The sequence below is a fragment of the Acromyrmex echinatior genome, chromosome 1 (assembly GCF_024713525.1).
Source record: "Acromyrmex echinatior isolate Ae372 chromosome 1, ASM2471352v2, whole genome shotgun sequence".
Lineage (NCBI taxonomy): Eukaryota > Metazoa > Arthropoda > Insecta > Hymenoptera > Formicidae > Acromyrmex > Acromyrmex echinatior.
The window spans coordinates 25,687,527-25,713,948 of record NC_141852.1 but is presented as its reverse complement, the minus strand read 5'-3'; the positions used below and the strand labels follow the sequence as shown (position 1 = coordinate 25,713,948).

General features: G+C 37.1%; 4 protein-coding genes across 11 annotated transcripts in view; 2 read left to right on the top strand and 2 right to left on the bottom strand.

Annotated features, from left to right (window-relative positions):
* The window catches only part of Crtc (CREB-regulated transcription coactivator), a 34,040-nt gene extending 13,997 nt beyond the window's left edge, over positions 1–20,043 (bottom strand). For 6 of the 8 annotated variants that reach the window (XM_087413155.1, XM_087413174.1, XM_087413161.1 and 3 more), the window contains exons 1-5: positions 19,920–20,033; positions 17,190–17,438; positions 2,156–2,408; positions 469–574; positions 65–215 (exon numbers count right to left, since the gene is read on the bottom strand). In XM_087413155.1, the coding sequence (XP_087269281.1) occupies positions 65–215; positions 469–574; positions 2,156–2,408; positions 17,190–17,438; positions 19,920–20,033 (873 nt within the window). Of the gene's footprint in view, positions 1–64; positions 216–468; positions 575–2,155; positions 2,409–6,599; positions 7,231–17,189; positions 17,439–19,919 lie in introns of those variants that run through there. The other 2 variants (XM_087413186.1, XM_087413188.1) reach the window with 2 other exon arrangements.
* On the top strand, positions 13,175–14,784 carry Obp1 (odorant binding protein 1). The gene is made up of 6 exons (XM_011052846.2): positions 13,175–13,333; positions 13,541–13,625; positions 13,853–13,941; positions 14,030–14,132; positions 14,220–14,284; positions 14,487–14,784. The coding sequence occupies exons 1-6, from the start codon at positions 13,274–13,276 to the stop codon at positions 14,502–14,504; spliced, it is 420 nt and encodes a 139-aa protein (XP_011051148.1). The 5' UTR covers positions 13,175–13,273; the 3' UTR covers positions 14,505–14,784.
* A 333-nt stretch (positions 20,044–20,376) lies between the features above and the next one.
* LOC105144146 (mucosa-associated lymphoid tissue lymphoma translocation protein 1) lies at positions 20,377–24,278 on the top strand. Its single transcript, XM_011052859.2, has 11 exons — positions 20,377–21,345; positions 21,431–21,594; positions 21,688–21,874; positions 21,940–22,207; positions 22,265–22,357; positions 22,459–22,684; positions 22,766–22,949; positions 23,073–23,287; positions 23,361–23,459; positions 23,762–24,033; positions 24,105–24,278. The coding sequence occupies exons 1-11, from the start codon at positions 21,209–21,211 to the stop codon at positions 24,207–24,209; spliced, it is 1,950 nt and encodes a 649-aa protein (XP_011051161.2). The 5' UTR covers positions 20,377–21,208; the 3' UTR covers positions 24,210–24,278.
* Positions 24,075–25,712, bottom strand: LOC105144147 (m-AAA protease-interacting protein 1, mitochondrial). The gene is made up of 3 exons (XM_011052860.2): positions 25,049–25,712; positions 24,780–24,969; positions 24,075–24,677 (listed from the first exon to the last, which is right to left on the bottom strand). The coding sequence occupies exons 1-3, from the start codon at positions 25,394–25,396 to the stop codon at positions 24,460–24,462; spliced, it is 756 nt and encodes a 251-aa protein (XP_011051162.2). The 5' UTR covers positions 25,397–25,712; the 3' UTR covers positions 24,075–24,459.
* Positions 25,713–26,422: the final 710 nt, after the last annotated feature.

Genomic DNA, 26,422 nt, shown 5'->3' with positions numbered 1-26,422 from the left:
CAAGAGAAATGAAAAGAGAAAATATTATCATAATCGATGTACGATAATCAGTTGAACAACTTACATTGCTGAACGGCGTACTACTCGAATGATCCTCCTGGTCCAGAGGAGTGTGGAGTGGCGACGGAAAGTGTACGTTGCTCAAGTCGGGCAACGACCCTGTGTTGTTGCCTATAGGTATTTGCTGTCCCGGTGGTTGCGAGCTCGGGTATATACTGAAGAAAAAAGTTCACGAAAATTGTAACTAACTCAATTAATTCGCAACGCAATCAAATGAAAGTTTTTATTGGATGTAATTCCATCTGCTCAGTCAGCAAAAGTCATAAAACTGAATCGTGAAACAAATTAGAAGAGAGACATTTTCTCTGTTCACATGAAAATGTGAATGAAATAATTTTTTTAATTTAGCACGTTTTAATAGTTAAAGTAATCAATGCTATTGATTTCTTATCATTCAACAATACGTACTTAATCCCAGGCACTCTAGGCATTTCGCACGAGGATCTTGGTCGTTCGATGAAACTATGATGAGAATCTCTGTTGTCATTTCCACTTCCGGTCATAGCGTGTTGATCTGTTAATTTCAGAATGCGCGATTTATCAAGTTTCGAAATTATACATAACGTCGTAAAGCCGATATGTGTTAACGTGATTTCTCTTATTCCAGACAATATTTTGCTTGCGCGATGCTGAATATAAAATATCATTTTGATACAGCATCTTCCGTTACGGTTGTACAGAATGCATGAAGTTTCTCAAACTAGTTATCCGATTTCTCCGGAGCAACGTTATACCGCTTACTAACGTTACTATCGTATAACATTTCATATGTTTCGTTGTACACTGATCTCTAGCACAAGAAAGTTCGCTCTGGAAAGTTTCGTGATTTAATCTAAGGATAATTTATATCAAAACTGTACCATGTTATTGCTCCGAAGACTTTGCATGTCACATGTGCACGAAGAACTTTGCGAACTTTGTCTCGGGAGAGGATCGATTTCTTGTTTAAATTGTATAAACTTTATAATCGGCGTATAGTAAAAGCATCTAATTAGTTTCGCGAATGCTGCAAGATGTAAAATCCCGAGAATTCTAGGTTCACAGTTTGGAATTGTGAAAGCCTTTAACGGGTAGATTATAAACCACATGCATTTCAGAGGCGAGCGTGTAAGGTCTGAGAGATCAATCTCTTTGTAAAATTCTCTAGGTAACCACTTGTAAAGGAACGAAGGAGCGGTGTCGCGATATAACGAGGTAACGAGGCAATATGGTAATGACGGAATTTCCGAGCTGGGCTGATTCGCAAAATAGCGTCAAAAGTCAAAGAAGCAGCTTCGCGAAGAGCGTTTTATATAGAATGAACTCATTAATGTAGCGTCCAAACGACGCTGAAAAACTGTGTCATTCACCCATGCGAATACTCGATCACGCTTGAATTGTTAAATGTCGAGGGAGTAAAAACATAATTTCATTTTCACGCGAAATAAATCACGTAAATTGCACGACGTATCATTTTAGCCTCGTTTAAATTATTAACGGTTGACGAAATAATGTTTACGTGTGAAATGATGAGTTTTACGCAAGATATTTGATTAATCGTCCTTCTCTTGATTAACTGCAGTAGATCTGCTAGAAATGCTTTTAAAAAAATGTAATACTTATGACAAAGTTTAAATAGAGTAGACACATATCTCAATGTTATACTCGATATGAATTGGAGTAAATAGTTCTGTTTTGATTTATAATAAAGAAACTTGAAAAAAACACAAATATAGACATTAATTACCGCACTGAGAAAAATTTCTGATTAAAAATGGACAAATCAGAAGTTTCCGATCATATCAATCGAAATTTTAATTTGAAATAACCAGATGTCCAATTATGGATGATCAAAATTCTGATTAATGTGATCAGAATTTTTTTTGTCCATTTTCATCCAGAAACTTTTCTCAATGCGTGGATAACAGCACGTAGTAAACATTTTGACGAAACCTTCTATTGCGTAAGGTTCCATAACTCGCAGTCTTTCACTCAGCATCCGTTGAGAGAAAGCTCGCGTCATGGGGTCATCCAGGAATATACTGGTGAAAACAGGTTTACCTATGATAAATAAAAAAAAAAAAAAGAAAAGAGTAAAACCGACACGCGTCGCTACCTCGTCGATGAGGTATGGCAGAGGTTGATTGGCAAGCCTCGTTGGCGCTCTGATGCAAAGCGGAGTCCGAGTTTGTTCTCCGCCAGGTATCCGGTGGCGGTGGCGACAGGTAAGGCACGCCGCTGTACGGTGACGTGTCGTGCCTTTTTTCCATCGGTCGAGATCGCATAGGTCCCACCCCCATGCTTCGGCTTCTGTTGTCGCTACGGTACATGGCGTTGTGCTGCATCTCCTCCAGATTGCTGAGCGCCGTCTGCAAAAAACGCACAAATCCTCCTTGAGGATTACAATTGCCATTGCGGCGATGTAACAGCGTGCAAAGATTACAATGTAAATTAATGGTAAGAGAAACGTTTGCGAATTGTGCGGTAACGAGCAATGCTGTGCCTTTATTGTGGAGTAACTTTTTGTGCAACTATACAAAAAAAAAAACAAAACAGTTTTGTTGAAGTATCTAAAGCTAAATACATCTGAAAATAATTTTATTGGACTATCAAATTAATTATGTAAACGCGCAAGTTAGTTGTAGAAAATTTTTTGCAGTATCGTTTCATGTTTGAGTTTCTTACATATTTATTTTTGTTTCAATAGAAATAACCACTGAGAATATATATTTTTATAATCCAAGAATATGTTACGGAAAGAATGATTTTGCTGAAGCTGTATTTAAAAATCTAGCTAAATGTAGATCAGAAAATAACTGTTTTGCACCATCAAAATAATTACGTAAGAATCTCAGCATAATAAGCAATGCTGTAAAAAGTTTTGACATTTTAGCAATTAATTTGAACGTCCTACATAATTACTTTAATAGTTTAATTAAGTTATTTATAGATTTATACTTAGCTTAATTTTTAAATACTTCAACAAAATCCGTTCTTTCCTTGCTTTCTTTATATAATATTTTCGTAATCAATAAGTACATATACTGCATGAGATATAAATGTCTTTTTTGTAAAATTTTAATGCGATAAAATAACTTTAGCTCCTTATATACGAAAAAAAAAACGATTGTAAGTGCTGCTCGTGTCCGATTTGATTTTCAAGCCAAATGCGAGCAAGACGACTGGAGATATCAATGCTCCGGGAAATAAGAGCGAGTAGTGATAATTAACGAGCGCTGTGAATCATATCACTGATAAAATAGAATTCCGACGAATTACATTCCAAATTATACAGTGCACCTGAGAGGAATCATTACGAAGACACATTCACGTGCTTTATATGTGAGAGGGAGGAAGCAGTCGAGGTCGAAGCAAAATAATTCGCTTCTATCTACGTGCTTTGGTGGCAAAACCCGGTCTCTGAACTCTCCAACCACCGGCAAACCATTCAACCGACGACGAAGAATTTTCTCGCTTCGCGAATCCCGCCTCATAAAACGTCTCGTCTGCTTTACAACCCCCGCCATCGTCGTCGACGTTATGAGTGGCGATTAAAATGACGTAAAGCAATTTAATGCGGGAGTTTGGATGGCCCGAATACCTATAGAAATCCATTTCATGATGTTTCATCTGAAAAAATTCATAACGCGTTATATACAAGAAAATTCAACGCGTCTGAGCTTCATCGATATCTCGCGTTTTTTACTATAACATAAATTTTATGTCACAATATATCGAATACGTTATCACCTCGCTACTTTCTATCGTGGCTATTTTTGTCGCGTATTTCATTATTAAGTTTTTCAGCAAACAATTACAATATTCTTATCCCTTACGCTTCTCGCTTGAGACGCAGCGAGATGTGTAACAAGAGCCACTTCTGAGAATATCTCGCTGCTTTACATCTCAAGAAAAGAAAGCATTCTATAAATTGGACATCGCTAACTCGAACAGATAACATCGTGTTTTCCTTTTAAAAAACTTCCACAGATGATTATTTGAGACATTCTCTACATCTCATAATCATCTTGTCGACGATGAAATTATTCTTTAATTCTAAACTCTTCATCTTTTGCAATCTTACACAGATATATATATATATAATATAATACAAGCAACAAACTTAATTAACAATAATCATTAACAATTAAAAGACGTTTGGATTGAAGTTTGAGAGAGCTTTCCTATAAGACATATATCGTTGAAAAAATTCTATTAAATTCTCATAAAAAAATAAGCGCCAGGAGATGAAACGATCTCGTGGGATTTTGAGCTTCCTGTCTGCGGCAAGAATGTGTCTAATAAAGAAATCTGCTCCCGCCGCGTTAGTCGACATGTGTTGGACAAACACGGGTCGCACAGCTATTACCTAATATCTGTTGAATTATGCGATAAACACGGAACGTCTCTCCCACGATTATAGACGATTCATGGACAATCGCGCGATATCATCCGTTCGTTAATCATACGACAGTATCAGTTTCGAAAGGCGTTTCGACATTCACTTCAAGTGGATGTCCCAGTAAATCATTTAACGTGACACAACTTTATTCGAAATCAAACTCTCATTATTTAATATTTAATTTATATTAGAAAGACCGAATATAATGATGTTTATATCGGAGCTATACGTTATTGAATACTCCGTGTCCAAATCCGTTATCAAAATGTCAACGTTCGTGAATATTGCAGTTCATTTTATTAAGGCAAGGAGGAGTCTGATACTAAAGTCTACAACGTAAAAATTTATTTCACTTCAACAAAAAAAAAAGGGACTTGGTTTACAAAACCATTCCTAAATACCTACTCATCCATCAAACTTCCCACGCACGTTTACCTATATCTAGATCCTTATATAATATTCTACCACCTATTTTTCTATTCACCCTTAACTATTTCTCTTTCCTTTCCTTTGTCTTAACTTTCTATCTTTCTCATTCTACAATATTATCACTTTATACATACTCACAGCCTAATATTACACTTCCATGGCTCTAAATCCTCGCATTTCTTTTTATATTATCTATTCTTCCATCTATCATTGCATTTCGAAAGTGATTATGAACAAAAAACTTGATGATTGCGCGTCTCGTTCATTACGAGAAACCTTTGATTCTCATACTCGCCGTGGCAAGTACATGTAGCGATATTTATATGCGACGCAACAGTTCCACGTAGTTGGAATTGCCGGTGACGTAACAGCTTAACCACGCGCGCAAGCACGCGTGTGATAACTCCCGCGATAGATTCGATTTTATCGAAGCGTATTTTGAGGAAGCTAGCGCCGCGATACAAGTTTTAACGACCGGATCATCACTACGCTACGTTACCCCATTTGCATAATGTAATATGCAGAACGTATCGGCGTCTGGTATAGTGACGATGCAAGAATAACTTCACCGCGACTTTTTTTACGTCGCACACACGAGCACCGCACACAGACGTAACGCGTGCACGTGTCCGGGATATTCGTCGCGTCCGCGCGTATGATGATAGTAGACGTTAACATATTCCGTCGCGCATCGTAGTGGACGCTCGCACCAGCCACGCCGGGCTTTATATAAAGCCTTTGTTAGGATAAAACCTCGTCCAGAAAATTATAAATAACGATGTTATAAGCAGCCACAAAATGCTATTAACTTGTGTATGATTTATGACGACGATCGTGCTGCCACGCGAATCGATAAAGAGGAGCTACTATTTCAACATCTAAAACAAAATATTCTTCTTTGTTAATTAAATTTGAAAAGATTTGAATAGATTTCTATCAGAACTGTCCTTCTCTATGGAAACGCGCGACGAAGTATCTGCTAATTTTTTTCTAAAATCATACTGAGAAAATACGAAGATCTGCTATCAGATCTTTAAGTACTCCTTGAGAGAGAAAGAACTAAAACTTTACTAATTATATAAAAAAATCTGAAAATAAAATAGTGATTCCACGCGCGGGTCGACGTCTCCCATTCACAACTTTCCCAATGTCAGGGCCGTGGGCGTCGCACGAGACGGCGCGACGCGGCGCATCGACCAAGCCGCGCTCGTTGAAGAACCATACCTTCAATTAATGTCGACGCTAATAAAAGGCATGTCCGTGTCCTCGTATACGAACCATATTTACCACATTCGTCATATTCGCCTGAAAGTTGAACGAGAATAATCAACCGCCTCCGTGTAGCAGCAGGTCGATTCGCTCTTCCCTTGATGACGAAAGAAACGGTACAAACAACGTTAGCGTTCCTTTAGACGCGATTTTCTTGTTGAATGCCGTTGTATTTCTCGATTATAAAATGTTGTAAACGTTGTCATTCCAGTTTAGAAATGAATGACCCATTTGAAGACAATGTGAGACGGCTAAAGCAGTTTATCGTTATACAGCTCTGGCGGTTTTCATAATATCTTCATATATATTTCTCTCTCTCTTCCCCTCTTCCCCTCTTTCTCTCTCAATAAGTTTCAATAGATTAGAGAATACGCGGTGAAGCTCGTCACCACTACTGTTCGCGGCATGTCAACACGTGCCGGTGATCAAAATGAACATACACGAGAGCAACTCTCCTTACCTGCATTTCCTGACACGAGGCCAATATTAGTCTCGCGAGAGCAACGTGTGACGGATGCAAAGCACATTGAGGGTTACAAGGCTGCGATCGATGTTACATACGTCGCGTCGCCGCCAGCCGATTCCCTCCTGTGTTTCACGTCTCGCCATGAAGAGACCAGAATGTAATTACTACGATATCCATATTCAAGAATGATATTACCAGAGAGTGGATCTGTCAAAGTAGTAGCGCACACGTGCGCCTGCAACATATCGTTCGCATCCAATCGCATCGCGAAATGCAGAGCACTATGTGAATTTAAATTTATTCCTAATCTGGTGATACGACAAGATTAAAAGACATGAAAAAGATTCTATCCGAATGATAATAAGAGTTCACCTCGAAAGATTTTTGCAAAAATTTCCCAAAAGATAGGTCCTGCCTTGTGTAATATTCACATGGAAATCCAGATCTCTGATCTCAAAGCGGAACAAGTTTTCAACGCGAAACTTGGCAACTTTCTACTAATCATTTATATCTTTTAGTCGTTTTATTATAACAACTTTCTATTAACCATGCGTCTTATATTTGCGCCCACATTGATCTATCTTTTCTCTCGTTGAAAAATACTATATAAATATTTACATAAAAAGAGATATATTTAAAAATGTATCTCGTGGATTTAATATATTTAAATTTATGGAAATAATTATAAAATTTATCGTTATCAATTTGTGCAGAATAATTCTATTCTGCAACAAATAATAAAATAATATTTATGATTAATTTGTTCTTTATGTTTTGCTTCACTTTCGCAAATGAAAGAAATCATACAAACACAATTTTAATCGGAAAATTGCATGTCTGTTTTCAGAGCAATCTCTGTCTAAGCGTTTAGATGCGATAATTTATTAAATTTTTCTTCAGTACAATATTATGGGAAAAGAACCGTTTTCGAAGGTCGTGTACGCGTCAATACGCGTCAATACGCGTGGTTTACACCCGAACGAAGAGAAAAAGCGAAATACGAGGGAAAATCTTGGGTCTATACGAACAAATACCCTCAGCGAAAAATTATCATCCTAATACAAAGTATTGATTTTACGCAAAAATAATAAATATTCGCATAGTTATAAAGCGGAAGAGATTGATGCTGATGCAAAAAAAAAATTTCACAGCAGAGAAATTTAACTTTTTCCCCGACTTGAATGAACTTTGATTTGGACTTGAGCCACGATGCTCTGTTATTAAATATTCATCCAGCTTATGTCCTTCGACTTTCACAGATGATATTCAAGGACACCGCGGTCGATCGAACGCCGATGACACTTTCCAGGTTGTAATTTTATCTTCATTTGACCTCTTATGCAAGTCGACCGTCCGATGTCGGATCGCTAACGGTGCAGTGGAATGAGAAATTATGGAGCGAAGCAGATTCCCTCGCGCGAATCACGCCGTATAAGGATTTTCTCAACGAGAAAATCAAAGACCCTCGGCATTATTGGATAATATTACGTAACGCAAGATAATCAAACTTTTGGCAGAGTTACGCTAAAGGTTGGATTTCAGCTCCGGAAATATTCCTGCTATATAAAAATGCAAAACAAGATTTAAGCTTGAATGTAAATTGGCGGCACCAACTTACGCGGAATATTAATCGAACTCTCGATCAACAGGATGATTAATACACGAGCTACGTAAAAAGCGACGAAGAAGGTGGCGAATTATTAAATTTTCGTTAATGGAAGATGGATCTTAATGGGTGAGAGTCAGGCAGAGTTAAAGCAAAATATTTTAGCCTGCAAAATAAGGACGCGTAAGACACATCTTATGAATGGGACGAGTAATATGGAACACGTTAAAAAGGTCGGGAACCGATCGTCACGGAAGAAACTTCCTTTTACGACCTCCCGCACCTCCTACTCGCTCGCAGTTCTCTACTCCAACAACCTAGGTTGCTATCCTTGCCTTCTGATGACAACTACGCTCCACCCACATACGTCGTCGTCGGTCGTCGTCACGACGCTTTGCCGCCGTCTGCCGACTCCCGACGACGACGATGACCCACTTCAACAAGGATACCCATCGCCATTCAAGGCTGATAAGAAAGAAACGGGACGCATCTCTGACTCCGAATTCGTCGCGCTTTCCCGCAAGAATCATAGATAATTCCGCCCAATCGCGTACAAAATATCAATTTACGTTTCGTACTCTCCGATATGAAGAGACTATTCATAAACTCTGTCATCATGGATAAAGCAAAGAAACAGGAAACAACAAGTTTCTATATAGCGAGCTCTTTTAAAGAGATTGCTTCGTTAATACACTCGGGCGTAATCCCCGGGAATCTCAATGCGAAACAAGCGTTATCCTCGGAAATCGATTGTCGTGTCGTGAGCTGCAAGCGGGCGGATCAAAGGATGCAGATTCCGTTTTTGCAAAGCGCTGCTACGTATCTCTGCGAGAAAACAGTATTGACGTTCCCGCGTAAAATTTCGCGACGGACGAGGCTGGGGGTGCAGCTGCGGCCGTAACCGTAACAATCGGCACGCCGGGAACGAATGAAACTGGTGGAGTACCTGCACGAGAGAGTAACGCGATCAATATTCCGTTTGCGAGTGCACACACTTGCCCCGAAGCACGTGTACGCGGTGGTGGCGTTTGTTTTCCGCCGTGCTCCCGGAGCTTGCGTAGTTACTCGCATCCGTTAGAGGAAATATCCTTTTTCGTATTTTAAACTCGACTCGTTCTGAACGCTCTATGATCGAAGAAGCAAAACGATCTTCTTTCAAGTTCAAGTCTTTTTGTTGGGAAAAAAAAAAAAAAAAAAACTACAAAGTTACTTTGCAAATAACGGCCAATTTGAACCCAGTTTTTGATTGTAAAATAATCTTTTGTACTCCTTCCAGTCGATACACTGATATTTCCAGCCATCTTTCCCATTCCACGCTCATTGAAATTAGAACAGTTTTTAGTTTAGTTTGTACGAGCATTTGAATAGGGATGTTAGATACGTAGTAGTACCGAAATGAAATGGAATTAAGTTACGGCGATATTATTCCGAGCTTGCTATTTATATTATCCCGAGAATGAAGGCTTGTACGTAACGCCTTATCGCCCACGGGGCTGCCATTCAATTGAGATTGCGCCGACAGAGATCGGAGCGCAAAGCTAGACCGAGGTTCTCTTCGCGGCGACATGAACGGCGGATAGGTGCGCCACGGCACGTGCGCAGGAGCAGAAATCCGCCGGAAATTCGATCGATTCGTGTGCGCGCGAGAAAGTTGGACGAGCGAGAAGACGACGACGCGAATGCAATCGCGACGACAGGAGGCCTCGAGAGAGAGATCGCGCAACGAATGATCGAACGACGGGGTAAGGACCTGGGAGGGATCTCTTGACCCCGATCGCAGATCTCTTGACGTCCGAAAAGAGATAGACTGCCCGAGATAAGACCGCCTCGATGTATTTTCTTCGCGATCGAAGTTCGACCTTGACTAGGTGGCGATGTATCCGGGTTTTTTGTTAATCGCGAGCGATTCTTTATACACACTTGAATATATCGCGTTCGAGAGAGAAGAGCAGTGACCGTCTTGTCGGAATTGGTAATAGTTGCGTTGAACGGAAAAAGTAGCTCTGCACAAGCTATTGTAAAGTTCTTTAATATTTGGTCCTTTAGTTCCTTATCCGATCTAAATCAGGGTTGCCACAGAAAATGAATTTAAAAATTCCCTGACTTTTCCACGTTTTCCAGGTGAAAATGGAAAATTTTCCATGACTAATATAAAATGTGTAAATTTTAACATCTAGACGCGAGGATTGTAGGAAAGCTATACTATTAAAAACGTAAAAAAAAGCTTAATAGCTTAATAGTAAAATTTTGGGTGCCAACAAAAAATTAATTAGTTTTGAAAAAAAGAATGCAGTTACGACGAAAAAGAGGAATTAAATAAAAATATTGAATAAAATATAAATTTGAATTATTTTGTTAAAATCGTTATTTATCAAGTGCGCAAGTTTTCAACTATAAACGTCAGATATGATATTTAAAAAATTATAACAATTATTTGAAGTAGGAACAGTTTAAAGAAATTGTGAACAAATTTTGAAATTTCAGACTTTTTTACATTTTCCGCTAACTTTTCCCGATTTCCATGACTAATTTCAATTTCCTTGACTTTTCCCAGTTTTCCCGGTTTTCCAGGTCTGTGGCAACTCTGTAATTGTATAAATCAATTGTATTAAAGAATCTAACAACAGTTGCAAAGCTGCTTTTCCTGCTGAACGCAACCATTAAGAAACGCGTTGTCCAATTTGGAAGATTTTGATACGGCACGTAGACTTGGAATAATCGGATATTAGAATAGATCGTATGCCGACAATTTGTCGCACCAACTGTTAATAGAAACTTGCGCGGGATATAAGCGGTATCATAGGACTCGTTTTACCCTCAAACCAAGCTCTGCATCAAGGTCGAAGTGTATTAATAAGCACGTAGCTCTTCGCGGCATTGTGATACTCCTAGACTAAACACAATGATTTCCCATTGTCCTGTGTGATCGATCAATTTCGCGCTAAGCTATAAGACAGCTTACAAAGTATCACTTATTCAGGAAACTTACAAGGTCTGTCGCTACGAGGAAACGCGGCTTTACATTATTCCGAATTACATACAATTTTACGATACGTATCGTATAAGTTTTTTAGCTAAAATACCAAAGAAGTTAACCGTCTATGTCTGAATGACGTACAATTTTGCGCTCATCTAAGTTTCAGATGAAACACTAAAGAAAATTGATTCAAGGGAATGCTTACAGATCTCGTTAATGATATCCATAAAAAAAAAGTTATTTGACGTTATTGATATCCATAAAAAAGTTATTTGTCGGAACTACATTCTTATTATTTCGTATTATTTCACATTCTAAATGTTTTTTTTCTCTCGATAACGTAATTCTTTAACTTGCGTAAACCGACAAAACGTTTCGACTGTCTAAACGCACCATCAATCGAATTACGTTATATCTGTAATCTAATTAATTTTCAATGATTGTTAGTAGACGGAAAACAACGCACAATAGAATGTCAATCAGACGAGTTCATCGATTTGATTTAATGTTAAATTTGAGAATGCTGTCTTTTGCCCTCGCCTCGCAAAGACTTACAAATGTCGCAAACGTTAATAATAACGCGGTATATGACGCGGTTTCGATATTACATTTCGTTCTACGATTTAATTGCTTCGTTATGGAGTGATACGTGATACGTGCTCTACGCGCGTATACTGTAAACTGAAATACGAATTCCCTTTGTTTATTACCTCCGGCAGCGTTACATATTGCAGCTTCCTATAAGCAAACAATTATATTCATTGACAAATTGCAACAATCGTACAATACAAAGTTTGATGTACAATTCCAAGTTATTATGATGGTGGTAATATGATCGGAAATATCAAATTAGTGCATCACAAATACGGGCACAGTTAATACAAGATCTTTTTATCTTTTTTTTTTCCTTTTACCTCGGATGTAAAACGACAAAATTAGCCAATTTTCAGTTATTATCGTACCTAGTAATTTCACGATGTTGACGATGATTTTTACAATTCAGAGGTAATTTGGTAATCGCTCCATACATTGTATCTTTACTGATTACGACACCGTCTCGTGCAAGCGTTTTCCGCATTATTAATAGACATGCTTTGTTTAGGTATGGATAATATTATGTATAAATATTTTTTTTATAAATAAGTAAAGATTACCCATTGTGAATTAGTAAACAAATAATTCTGCTACGATATACTACAAAAAAAAAACTCTTTTGTAACACAATGATAAATTCGAATACAGAGGCATGCAAATTGAATTGTTGGGAAACAGAATATCCAAAGCTTGAGATATACATAATTAATTCTGACAGTAAATATGTCGGAATTGAAAACACCATAGGGTCGTGCGTTGAACCGAATAAGCGTCCGTCTCCGGCTTAGGTTCAATGGAGTTAATTACGTATATTAAGAGCTTCCCGTTATTCAGCTTAAAGTAAATATTTGAAGTGTAATTTTATAATTTCCATAAAAAATTAGAAATAGAGAAAGATCAATAAGAATATGTCTATCCCAATAGAGACTATTTTTTTCTCTTTTAAAGATGATTTTTTTTTTTAAATTAAATATTTCTATAAAAGATATATTACGTTATTTAACGAATCATATTGGAATATTTACGTAAGTTGACAATATTTTATAAAAATAATTTACTTAATTTGTCTTATTCGACAGTATTATCATTGAGTATAAAATGAGAGGAAAACAATCACTTATTCCCTAGCTTTAGTCGATTCCATGTACACTGAATGAAAAAGTTCCACGCACTACAATGAACGTACGTTTGTATAAATGTATATGCATATGCAGGATACATACAAGGTCGCGGACACATATAATTGAGCGCTGTGCACGCTTCCGTTAAGAGTCGAAAATTAGCTGGGGTTTTAACCGGCGACTTAACGACGAAGAGCCTCAATCAGTAAGTGAAGGATATAGCATTAGCCCTCTGTCAAGCACGCCCACATCCCGTCGTCGCGGCGTTATAAAAACAGCGCGTAACCAGCGCGGATGGTACATTTTGCCTTTGAAAAGTGACATATCGAGGTTCAAGCGAGCGAGCGAGCGAACAAGCAAACGTACGACAATGCACGTGTCAGTGATCCTCGGCGTAGTGTTGCTACAGGCGATTTACGCGTCCGCCGGGGTAAGCCCTTCAGCTTACTTTCGTTAAACGCGATCCAGATCCTCACGTACAATAGGGACAATAATCGACAGTGACCCACTGTACGCATTGTGATGTGCGATTCACGTGAACGTGCGCGCGCGCGCGACCTGTCGAGAATGGTGCTAAAGTCCGACACACGAGAATACCCACTGCGACGCGCTCGTAATAAATTCTGATTTTGCGTAGCCACCTGACTGGATCCCCGCGGAAATGTTGGAGATGGTTCAAGCTGACAAGGAACGGTGCATGGCCGAACACGGAACGTCTCAAGGTGAGCACCGCAATTAATAGCACGATCAACATGCGGCCAATAATCCCGCGCTATTATATAAATTGCTTTCCATAACCGTTTAAAGCCCCCAAAGTAAAACATAGTCATTCCTAGTCATTTCGGAAGAAAGTCTATTACAAGAACGATCCATCTGTCAATCAAAAAGTTTTCATCCTCCTCGCATTTATAATACGCATTAATACGGATATTTCAATTTCGCGATGCAGTGCTTATCGATGAAGTTAACGATGGCAAGCTCTCGAATGACCGGAGTATAACGTGCTACATGAACTGCCTTCTCGATGCCTTTAGTTTGGTAACATTTCTTATAGATATTATTACGCTTATTTATTACACACGACGAATGCAAAACTGATCGAAATGATTTTTCGCCGGTCGATTAGGTCGATGAAGAAGGTAATTTGGAAGCTGACATGCTGATAAGCGTTATTCCAGAACAATTTCAAGAGATAGGTAACAAAATTTTGAACAAATGCGCTAAGCAAGGTACGTTGTGTGAGCAAAATGCATTTTTTTATAATTGTTTCATTATTATTTCATCAACTCCCCGCTCTGATTCGGTTAATGTTTCAGACGGTGCGGATGCATGCGAAAAAATCTATGAAGTGGCGAAATGCGTCCAAGGAACTGTACCAGAGGTAAATAGATTCATTGTTTCAAGTCAGTAACTCTTAATAAAATATTGTAATTAAACATTTTATTTTTTTATTCAACATTATCGTTATCATTACTGTAAAAGAGTATATTTTTTCGTGCGGTTAAATCGACATTGTCGGTAAAATCCTTTTTATACTTGTTTCCCGTTAATAAATTAATTCATGTAAATGTATTTTGTTACAGTTGTGGTTTATGGTTTAATTCGACACATATGGGAGAAGAATTTGCTTCACAAGCACATGCGACGATGTTCTCCAATATATCCCGCGCATAACTTTACGAAGTAAAACAATTCGTTCGTGAAGAATAATAAAGAACAAAAAAGTAGCATATAGGGATATAGGAATTACGTAAATTTCAAAAATGTGATTTGTATAATAATAATAATAGTAATTATTATGAACACGCTGTGCGATCTAACATGAATAAAATTAGTAGAAAATATTAATGTTTGATATTAAAATATTGGCCAAGATATAAATATGCATTGAAATTAAATCAAATCCAAGCAAATTAAAGGGAGGGGTATGAGATATCGATGCATAATCACGAGATATTTGTGAGTCCATGTTTAATTAAATAATTTTTTATAATTTTATTCGCCTTTGATTCCAGTGCCATTTGACTTTCTCATTGTTCGCAGAATCGCGTGTAGGGTGAAGCGGGGTGTGTCAAATTAATTAAAAAGGATTCGTTACAAAGAGTAAATTATATAGCAAAGTTAATTAGGTACAGTAGTTTCTCCAGAGAAAATATTTATTAAAGAAAATATTGTGAAGTAAAACATCGAAGGAAGTCATAGAAATCACTGTCAGTTCAGTAAAACTGAAGGATCCCCAGTGTATAAAAATGAGGTAAGTCCATAAGTCTATTTTAGAAGTAAAACTGTATGCTTGAAGTTGACTTTATAAATTACGAACTTATTCATATGTCTGACAGCGAATCCTTTAATTATGTACGACAGGGATTTCCTTGCCTGATAGTGTGCCATAATTTCGACAATCATATATTTTAAGTATATGCGTTTTTATATAACAGCTTATACATTTCCGAAAGTTCCGCATGTAAATTAATTACTTGTTTACGTGTACACATAATTACGGTCTGTAGTCGTGAATTTTCCTACACTTTGGTTTTACGATACGACAACCAGCATTTTTTCCATCAATGTGGAAAAAAAGTTGTGTAATTTCATCATTGGATCTCTATCTGAAATGACATCGCGTAATTTTCTCAGTCCATCTGGGTACGAGAAAACTTCATCCAGAAAATTTAATTATTGCTTCGGATAACGCACAGCTACTAATGCAAGTACATTTTGCTATGAACTTTGAAAATAACGTCAAAACTAAATGAAATTATTTTGCAAAATTTTTCACGCAACATTAAAAAAAAACACACACTTATTGGCTAGACACTCTCTTGCTCATATAAATCATTAATCAATTTGCTAATAAATCTTATTATAAGTTGCTTGAAATTTGACGATTGATTTACATTCGTTAAAACTTCCGCTATAATTTATTGTCACGATTTCGTGACTATCTACGTCATTCTGTAAATCCCTCGGAAGCAGATATTTGCATGAATATAATAATAATTATGCATGAATATACAGAATCATTAATGACTGGACTTGGTCATTTCCATAAAAGTTTTTCTGCATGGAATTTATGTTGATTTACAAAGTTTCATAAAATAGTTCTTCATTGTCTATCGAATGTATACACTGCAACTACAATACAGACATGAGACAAAGGTCACAGAGTTCAAAATACAGGATAAAACCTTCAGTCATTCTTTTTAGTATAACACGAGCGAAAATGTATGCATCGTTTACCTGCAAGACGCAATTAACGTAGCATAATCACATCGAATTTACCATACGTGTTGTTATAATTCTAATTATTTTGCGATTTCAATTATTTTGTTCATCACCGCAGGATTTCAATTTAATTGCTACTAAAAAATAATCGACTACACAACTACATTTATAGTGTTCAATGCAATCGGGAATATCTCTAATTCGTGCTATTGCGTACGTGCCATGCAATTTCATTGCTGTGTAAAGACGTTGCAAAAAGAAAAAGGGGAAGATCATTACGAAAAGAAAATTGTTACGATCGATACCAGTCGATACAACTCCTACTGCGTTCAGTGATGTGCAACGTCAACAATACTTATCAATACATTTCCTATTTCATATACGAGTAAAATAAAACAGCAAGACATTATACTGTATTATCCGAAATAAATTTCGTACTTCCACTAGAACCTAGTGCGGAAAAAAAAGCGAATTGTAAAATATCTGCAGTGCGGAACGACCCTTAAAAACACGGAGAAAAGTCTTTCATTTTGTGCTGATTTAAAAGAAGCTTTCATTAAAAGTTTCAAAATAATGATAAGTTATGAGTTTCGTCACAAAACACATGATAAAGTTATTAGTTTAAAATAACGTGATTTCAAAAATCAATTTTATGCAAGAAAGAATTTCAGTTTCGAAAAACTTTGCAATCAAAAAGCATTGCGTTCATCTAAAATGGATCAAAACTATCAAGATCGAATTTCATTGCACTTTGAGCGTAACAATTTAAATCCTTACTTTTCGATTCCCGATTTCGAAATATCACAAAGTCTGACATCAACCAAAGATTGGCTCTCTCAATCGCCGAGATCTTTTCGATTCGAATAAATAAACCTGTGTGGCAGAATGCCTGAATGTAATGTCCAAAACGAATCGACGTAACGTGCAGACTTGGAAGAATTTTTCTCCGTGGAACGAGATGAGGGTGCGTTCCAGAGGGTGCAACGAAACGTTCGGGAGACAACAAGCCGGGGGCAACAACAACTGAGGGATGTTTTCGTTCGGGCAAGATCAGTACAGACCTTAAGGTCGATCGAGTGGATCGCGCCGGGATGCGGCGAGGAGTGCTCTTTCGCGTCGTTGCCGCAATTGACATTGTTGTTAACGTTCGGCAGCGAGCCACCCGCCCTGAACTGATTTCCCAGGTTAATGTGCAGATGCTTGCCGCTGGACTGCGGTGGACTGGCGCCGGCACTCTTGACGGACAGCGGGGTCTCCGGTACTCCGGATCCCGTGGGACTAGCACCCACCGAGCTGCTCGCCGAGGCCACCTGTGCAGGTCCCGTCATTGACAACCACACCGCAAACAAAGCAGTAGTCGTAAGCGAGCTTTACAGCTCCCTTTACCCGACCGGTTAGCCTTGCGAGATTAGGCGCTTCGAACGAAAACTCAGAAATATTAGTGAGACATCGCCGCAGGCTAACCAAGCTGTTTTCTCTTCCTTCCTGCGAGACTTACGTAGTCAGGACTGATGATTCTTTTATCGTCCTGTCACCCTCGCATTCTTATTCTACATTCTACGACATTTTCAGAGTTTTAACTCGTAAGAAATTTACCAATTAAATTAAATCGATTATTCTTTTCACATTTTTTTTACTGTGATTGGTCAATTTCTTATGGCTTAAAGCTTAATGGCAATGGCTTGTTGTAGAAAGCACACTATGGTTAGTTTTTATTTTAATCGCAAATGCGTTCATGATCCTCGATCATTCCTTTGGTCGATTATAAGCGTTGGCTACGCGACGTAGTATTGACTTTCACGGTATAATGATCGGCCTTTCCGTGGACCACGCTCCGATAAACAGGTTCTTATCTCTCCGTAGCGGATTTCATTCTCCGATTGTCGATCTGAACGGTACTCTAAGTTCTGTGAGTGAAAAATTTGAACGTGCACGAAACATTGTAAAATCTAACGGAATTCGGTCCCGGTCTGTATTTAATCGATAGATAAGACACGACGGATGATTGTCTTTAAAAGCTTACAGTTAACAGCTATTTGATAATCAAATTTAAGCGATTCTCATCTTAAATCGAGGGTCGGCAAGCTTGAATATTTTTTAAACTTTCTAGATCAAGAGGCAAAATTTAAGAAATTATATAGATATTTATATAATGCACTGGAAAAAATGTAAATTTTAATAAATCATTTGTTGAATAGTACCAACTAATTATTTATTAAATATAAAGATTTATTTATTTGGTACAAAATCATCAATTTAATTTGATATTTATTATAAAAATTATTATTATCATTAAATTTATTATTATTTACTAAAACTTGATACATTTCTTCTCGATGTAAAGAACAAAGTTTTCATTGACAAAATTCAAAGTATGTAAATATTTATAAGATAGCAAATAAGATAAAAAACAATTTCTTATTAAGAAAATTCAAGCTATAGTAATTACTATTACTAGTACAATAATAATAATAATAAAAAATCGTAGTTTGCCGAACCCGGTAGTAAACAATCACGTATTGATGTCTAAATAAGTAAATTTCTGCGTAAAGCGCGGTGATCCAATCTCGTTTTATTTGTCCAGAAGATTTTCGCTCCGAGATATGGTATACTCGGATAGCGACGAACGGTCCCGCGAGACGTCCTTATCTTTTCGACGCGATTGAAGAACGTTCCCCGGCGCTCGGTTTTAACCGCACGGGGATATGCGGAGGTGCGCTCGAGGACGCTAAATGCATCGACCCAACCTCGCCGACGCTCCCGTTGAAAATACCTCGAGGGCCGCCGGCGCTGCTATTGAGAGAGCGGAATGTTTACATGCGTATCGAAATGAATCGAATGCATCGTAACGAACGCCAAGCTTCATCCGCGAGATCACCCGAGGAAACGCGCCTCTCTCGATGTTTTTTATCTTTTTATCTTTTTTTTTCCTTTTTTCCCCCCCTTTTTTTTTTATCGAAATTGAAATCCCACGTGCCGTCCAACGGGCATTTAAACACCGCGCTCCGATTGTACAACGCGGAATTGCCAAACAAAAATAAATTTGGAGCCAAGAATCGTTGAAGCGGAATCGTTGGTCACGTTAAAACACGCGTGTTGAAACGCGCGTGAATTTCGACGCTTGTTTAATCACGCACGCGAGAGATTAATCTGCATCGCGTAATCGCGCCTCGATAAGTGCCTCCGAGCGCTTTAGACGCGATCGGATCGGCGCGGGCGGGCGTGGAAAATCCACGCGACGTAAGTTGGTATATGTGCATCGCTCTCGCGGTAACGTGAGCTGCGAGCCGCGAGGTATACGCGTGTCGAGGATACGCGGCCGCGCGCTCGCGATGCACTTGCACCAGCAGTCGCACATACACACACATACACACACTCGCTCGCGGAGCAACCCGGCCGATACACAGGCAAGCAGGCAGGCAGGCAGGCGGGCAGGGCAGGCAAGCAGGCAACACACGCACGCACGCACGCATATGTATACACTCACATAATCACACACACATCATCCGTGCGCGCGCGCGCGCACGCACACACACACACACACACACAACACACACACACACACACACACGGAGATCGAACAGCGCGGTAAGCGCAACGATAAAAAGAAGAGACGGAGATCGGAGAGACGGAGAAGGCTAGAGAACGACTGGGGCAAGGGGATGACGGAGGGGACACCCGTTGTTTACGTTCTAACATCTGAGCCGAGGGAAGTGCACGACGGGTCACGGCGCGATCGCGGCACGGCACCGAGCCACCCACGCCAAAGGATAATACTGATATCTCCTTACTCTGCTTGTGACGTTCGAGACCTCCTTCATGATCGCCTCGAATGCGGCCGAGTCCTGCGCCTCCTTCTGGTTCAGCAGCGCGATCTTTTCACTGAATTTCCGTGGGTTCGCCATGATGGCTCGCGGCACTAGTTTTTCGCGGACACTCGCGGAACCCGGAGCACCCACCACCACCACCGCCGCCACCACCAACCACCACTATCGCCGCCGCTGAGCGACCGCCGACCACCAGCCACCCTATCGTCACCGAACAACACCGTCCGCCGTCCTCGCGATCCGTTTCCTTGCTTTTTTTTTCCCTCGATAGACGACGCACCAATGCTCGCGGATTCTCGTATAGATTATGATTATCGCGCTGTTCCTCACGTAACGCGTAAACCGACGTGTGCCTTCCGGATGGCACTGGCGAACACTGATACGCAAGATCATGCGGCGCAGCGCGCCACGCGCATTGCGCAGGAGCTGCAACTTCGCGGGCCGACTGGCCGCGCGACGATCGCCGCCCTCTCGCGGTCGTATCTCTAACGAATATATATCTCAGGGACTTTATGATTTTTCTCTGAAATCGTTCGTCGCAAGAATGAGAAACAAATTCCCTAGTCACTCGCCGAGAATTTTGCGATTGCGCACTCGGTAAATTTGTCACTAAAAAAAACGCTGGACGACCGACGAACCAATCGCTGAGGTTAGGTCTGTTCCCGTTGCTTGAAAAATGTTTGCACGTGAAATGAGATAAATATATATTTAGACGTTGAAAAGAAAGAAAGCGATGATGCTGAATGCAAAAAGAGCAAGCAACATGAACGGACTTATTGTCTCTAAAAAAAAAAAATAAGTTTATTCCACTTGATTGCACTAGAATTTTCCTTCCTTCTTTCACCAAACGTCAAATATATTTCTATTTTACTTTAAGTACAGAAAGTGTGCACTAGTTCAATTATCAAAGACAGATCCATATTTTTATTAAAAAACTCGTATATGCAAAAAAATTAATGTATAAAATTATATTAAATGTAACAAAAAATCTCAACGCTAGATTCTGTGCCTTTTTATGAAATGTCAATGTATTCTTGATAAGTAAATTGTGAAGAAAATAGTTAAAATAAATGCAATATATTTTTCCTGAAGTATGATGACGTTTATTCATTAATTTCCTTCCTTTCCCATTCAAGAAAAAGCGTGCTATAATTAGTAACGTCCATTTGACAGCAAGGAAATCGTTACGTCGATAAGATTATATTTTAATCGTTTTAATTGTACAAATAATCAATACATACAATTATATTAAAATGGCAAAAATCAGTGAAGATGTATATTTAGACCGCATTCCATCAGGAATGTACAATAAATTAATTCACGAGTTAAATAAGAACTCAAGTTGGCAGATACTCGCCTGTCACGTAGCCGAACAATTTGGATACCAATGGTAAAGAATAATAATTCAGATAACTTTGATAAAAATTAATCAAGTATACATTCTTAATAAATCTTTATGTATCTGTCACATACAGGAATTCGTGGCTAAAGTCATTAGAACAGAATACCAACGCTACAAAAACGCCAGCAGACAATCTGCTGTTCGAGCTTAATGTAAAAATGTGTACAGTTGGAATATTATGCACATTGCTCAGAGATTGTGAACTTGGCAATGTTTTGTCTGTCTTACATTATCCAGGTATATATCTCTCTGTCTCTCGATAGTTCAGAACTGATATATTGTAGATAAAATACTCCGTAACAATTATCTAACTTTTAAAATTATTATTAGAGCCATCCGTAATTATTAAACATCCCTCTGACGATCTAGAACATGATACTTTAGAAATATCTCTTGGTCAACACCTTTGTCTTTCTTGCAAAGCTACGGGTATACCATCGCCGAGTTATCAGTGGTATCACAATAATATTGAGCTACAGAAACAGCAAAGTTGTGAACTTGACATTGTTATAAATAGGTAAAAATATTGTCTCAATTTGTGACATGTGATATAACTATAATTATGTACATAATTTCTTACAGTTGCGATCAAGCTGGAGAATACAATTGCAAAATCTCACAAATCACAAGTGACGGAGAGATAGTAATATCTATATTGCTAACGAAATCAGTTTTTATAAATTTATCTCGCGTACCTGTAGTTATACAGCAACAACCACCTGCTTTCTTAGAGCTTAAGGAAGGTGAAGATTTTATAATTAAATGTATAGCACAAGGTCATCCAGAACCACATTATCAATGGTTTAGAGATAATATAAAATTAGAAGGAGAAATATCCAATGTATTGCACGTAAGTACACATAATATTAATGCTAAAAGATTATATAATAGCAAAAAAATGTTTTAGATAAAACAGTTCGGTTTTAAACATGAAGGAAAATATCATTGTTATATAAATAATGACGTGAATGAAGTAATCACTCAAAGAAGTTATATAATGGTAAAAATTACATGCAATTTATTATTTTATGAGAATAAAAATTAAATGAATTTTTGTCTAAACTGTTATGATAATATATTTATATATTCGTATTGATATAGTTGGACCTTCCTCGTGAAAAAGCAATAGCAAAAATAGCTTTAATCATTGCAAATGATGATTATGAGAATCATATGTGTCTAGAGACACCTAAAAATGATGCTGCAAAAATTGGTATTCTGTTAAAAGAAATCGATTTTAAGATAATCTGTTTGATGAACTTGTCGCTTGAACAAATGAAGAATGCTATAAAAAAATTTGGTGACGTTTTAAAAGAAGGAGTTTATGGTGAGTTATTATAAATATACTGCGTGTGTGCATAGAAATATATACATATATAGTGCCTTTACTAAAATTTATGTCATGTAGGATTATTCTATTATGCTGGACATGGTTTTAAAATGCAAGAAAGTTACATGCTTGCTGTTGATGCGCCAGAATCTTATTTAAGAAGAGATGCAATATGTGAAAGTGAATTGTTAGCTATATTATTGCAAAATGATCCTGCTCTTTTAGTAACGATATTGGACATGTGTCAAACTGTACCACCAAAGTAAGGAATTCTACAATTATCTATTTTTTTATGTATATGATTTGGGAATTAAGACCATATTGATAGTTCAATATAAGATACACTGTAAAAATTCAGATACACTGTATTAAAAAAAACTTTCAGAGAATCTAATCCTGATATTCATAATGAGATACCAAAAGTCAAAGAATATAAGAGTAGGAAAAACCTACGAAATTTAGTACAAGCGTACTCCACGTCTAGTTATCGTCCTAGTTACGAAAGAACAAACAGCAAGTACGGATTATATGCCATGCATCTGAGCAAATATATCAGTAAAAATATCCCAGTCACAAAAGTATTTGAAGAAGTAGGAAAATGTAAGACACAATGGAATTTATACATATAGTCTGAATATTTCCTAATTGATAATTGATTAATTTATATTTGCAGCAATAGACAGATTATTAAAAGGAACTGAACGTAATCAAATTCCAATGTTTGCCTTAACCATCACTAAACCTTTTCGTCTCACTGATGCAATTTACAAAAGTAATTATAGAAATTTTGTCTTATAATACAGATTAAACATTTTTTGATGTATATCGTATGAAATTAAACAAAATGTTTTCTATCAAATTAAATAAAGTACACTAAAAATGTTAATACATATTGGATAGACGTATGTATACATAAAATTTATTATATCTGATCTAAGATATAAATAATTAAAAAAATGTGAACGATTTATTTTTTCTATTTATATTTTATTTTTGGATGTTATATTTATACATTTCTATTCAGTGTTGGAATTTTTATTGTATTTGATTATATGACATTTTGTATTATTGCAGGAGATCCATCGCCTACTTTAGATCGTTTAAATAAATTAATAGCTTTCTCAACTAAATCTATCGAAATAAACTTCAAGCAAGCTAGTATTTCTGCTATGGTTGTTATCTCATTATTTATAGAACCATATTTAAATGTAATCAAGATTTCAGTATGTAATTTAGAAGATTTGGAAGTAAATTTTTTTAATTTTGTGGCCACGAAACGGAATAATTTATTCCAAACTGCAGGTTCCAAACAAGAATGTTGGATACATAATCCACAAATGTGTCAGGTAATTTTAAATGCATAAATTTTATCATTATATGCGATAAATGTTATATTACAGAATATTTTATTTTGTAGGGGCCTTTGGTTATATCTGTTTCAAAAAATGGGGCACAAATTGGCGCAACATTGCTACACATTAAAAACTATATTCCATTGATATTGGAACATATTAGTACCTAATATTTATATAGAATGTACAAATTGAATCCATATATTTTAATTGTGAATAAATGATTTGTATTATATGTATATACATGTCTGAAATGCGATTTAATGTAAATAATCATATATCATATTAATATCTTTTTATTAAAAAATATGAAATAATGTTATATAGATAGCTAGCACTTATTTTCTACAGCAACAAGAAATGATTAAATAAATTAACATAAATTTTATTTCAAACTATTATGCAAATATATTGACAAAACTACAATAAGACATTAATACTATAATGATTTACAAAAGTCGCAATCCATGAACCACCAATATTATTTACATAATTACGGGTAAAAGTATAATTACATACTAATATATTTGTAAATTTAGACATGTCTGCGAATGTAAAAGCTGACTTTTGATTCTTTCTCTCGGCCATACCTGGGATGTAATGGAGGATCATTTTAATTTGAACGGAATGGTCCTTATCTGTAAACAAGATATATATATATATATACATATATATATATATATATACATATTTGCTATATATTACAGAATATTATTGTATTAATTTGATAATTCTGTTACCTGTCTTAGTTGAGATATCAGATAAAAATTGAAATACAATACTTTCTTTATTTATTGCAATTAATGATCTTTGCTCAGAACTGAGGGTCTCGATTTTTGTTCTTAAAATTTCTATCATATCTTCTGCTACAAGACCTTCCAAGGAATCATAATTTTCATTTGCTAAAGCGTTAGATATTACTGTTATTGCCTAGAAATGCAAGGATATACTTGTTAGTACCTGAACAATATTATAGTATGTATTTAATTAGTCATAAAAAATCTCATACGTATATGATTCCCCGGTCAGTTTCAGATATAGAAAACTCCTTATCTATCTGTGCAATTTTAAAAGAAAAGAAAAGAAGACGAAACGGCATTAAAAAAGATGTTTTGAACGGTTCGACATTAGTCACAAGCATAGGCAAAGAGACGTGTGGTTTAGAATCTGATTCAGTGCAGTAAATTCTACAAGTTACATTTGAGGTCGAGCTAGACAACAAATTCGTCTCGTTGTATTCGTACTGTTGTGCGATTTTCGTTCGCATTTTATTTCTATAAGTGACACTTGCGACAATTCGTCGCAGATTACATGGTACACTCTTTCTAATCATCGGAATTAACATTATGATACGCATAAGATAGTACAAAAATCTTCTGTAGACAAAAATCACGAAGCACTGAAATGTTTTTCTAACCTATTTCCCATAACACTTAAGATCATATATATCCATGATGTCAATAGAAATTTATTTGAAATTTTTTATGATGTATTAATATTAATAACGTTAAACATAAGTATGCACTCTGCAACGTTTTTCCACGAAAATTGTTTATTATTCAGTAACTTTTCAATTCAAAGATTTTTGTAATTGGCGCCAGGCAGAGAAAAGCCTGAAAATAGTCTTTAAGAGGATCTAGAGATCTTATAATCAGAGTTGGCGAAAGCGGGCACAACTTCTGATTGGTTCTCCATATGGTGGAGGGATAGACATGGAGTGGTTTCCATTTGATGACACAAGTCGACACAATCGACACAAGCGTCGTTCTATTCTTAAGCGGGGAATACAGACTCTTGCATAAAGCCGGTTCTACATTAGTTGTAAGCTGATTGTAAATTTATTGCGACAGCCAATACGAAGCGTCGATTTTAAAATACAAGCTTTAGATTGGCTGTCGCAACAAACTTACAAGCGGCTTGCAACTAATGTAGAACCGGCTTAATGCATAAGAAAATGTACCAATCAGAATCCTTCGTTTCTCTCCCTTCCATGAAATAAAGAACTATGATTGGTTGATTTTTTTATGCCTCATGTTTTATGCGTTAGGGCTATTCTACATAAACTTGTCGCATAATCATATGCATAAAGAAAATTATCCAAACACATTTCTGTCATAAAGACAAACATAAAATACGATTGGATTTTCTTTATACACACGTTTATGCGTCTATGCAAGTTGTGTGGAATAGCTCTTATGCAAGAGTCTATGCTCCCCGTCTTAGTATTGTTCGTTTTGTCTCTCGGGAGATGCTCGGGGTCGCTCTAAGTGAACTCATCGTACCTGAAATATAGGATTCACATTACGTACGACATCCATCATACGATATCTGACATTCATTGTTACAATGAATGCAGCTGAGTTCATGCGGCTTGGACAGCTCC

Excerpts from the sequence above, each read along its gene's own strand:
- LOC105144147 (XM_011052860.2), bottom strand. The coding sequence starts at position 25,396 with ATGCGTATCATAATGTTAATTCCGATGATTAGAAAGAGTGTACCATGT. Across the intron at positions 24,970-25,048 it reads CTGACCGGGGAATCATATAC|GCAATAACAGTAATATCTAA; the intron begins GTATGAGATTTT and ends TTGCATTTCTAG. Across the intron at positions 24,678-24,779 it reads TGATATCTCAACTAAGACAG|ATAAGGACCATTCCGTTCAA; the intron begins GTAACAGAATTA and ends TCTTGTTTACAG.
- Obp1 (XM_011052846.2), top strand. The coding sequence starts at position 13,274 with ATGCACGTGTCAGTGATCCTCGGCGTAGTGTTGCTACAGGCGATTTAC. Across the intron at positions 13,334-13,540 it reads CGATTTACGCGTCCGCCGGG|CCACCTGACTGGATCCCCGC; the intron begins GTAAGCCCTTCA and ends GATTTTGCGTAG. Across the intron at positions 13,942-14,029 it reads TTCTCGATGCCTTTAGTTTG|GTCGATGAAGAAGGTAATTT; the intron begins GTAACATTTCTT and ends CCGGTCGATTAG.
- LOC105144146 (XM_011052859.2), top strand. The coding sequence starts at position 21,209 with ATGGCAAAAATCAGTGAAGATGTATATTTAGACCGCATTCCATCAGGA. Across the intron at positions 21,875-21,939 it reads CTTGACATTGTTATAAATAG|TTGCGATCAAGCTGGAGAAT; the intron begins GTAAAAATATTG and ends AATTTCTTACAG. Across the intron at positions 23,460-23,761 it reads CACTGATGCAATTTACAAAA|GAGATCCATCGCCTACTTTA; the intron begins GTAATTATAGAA and ends GTATTATTGCAG.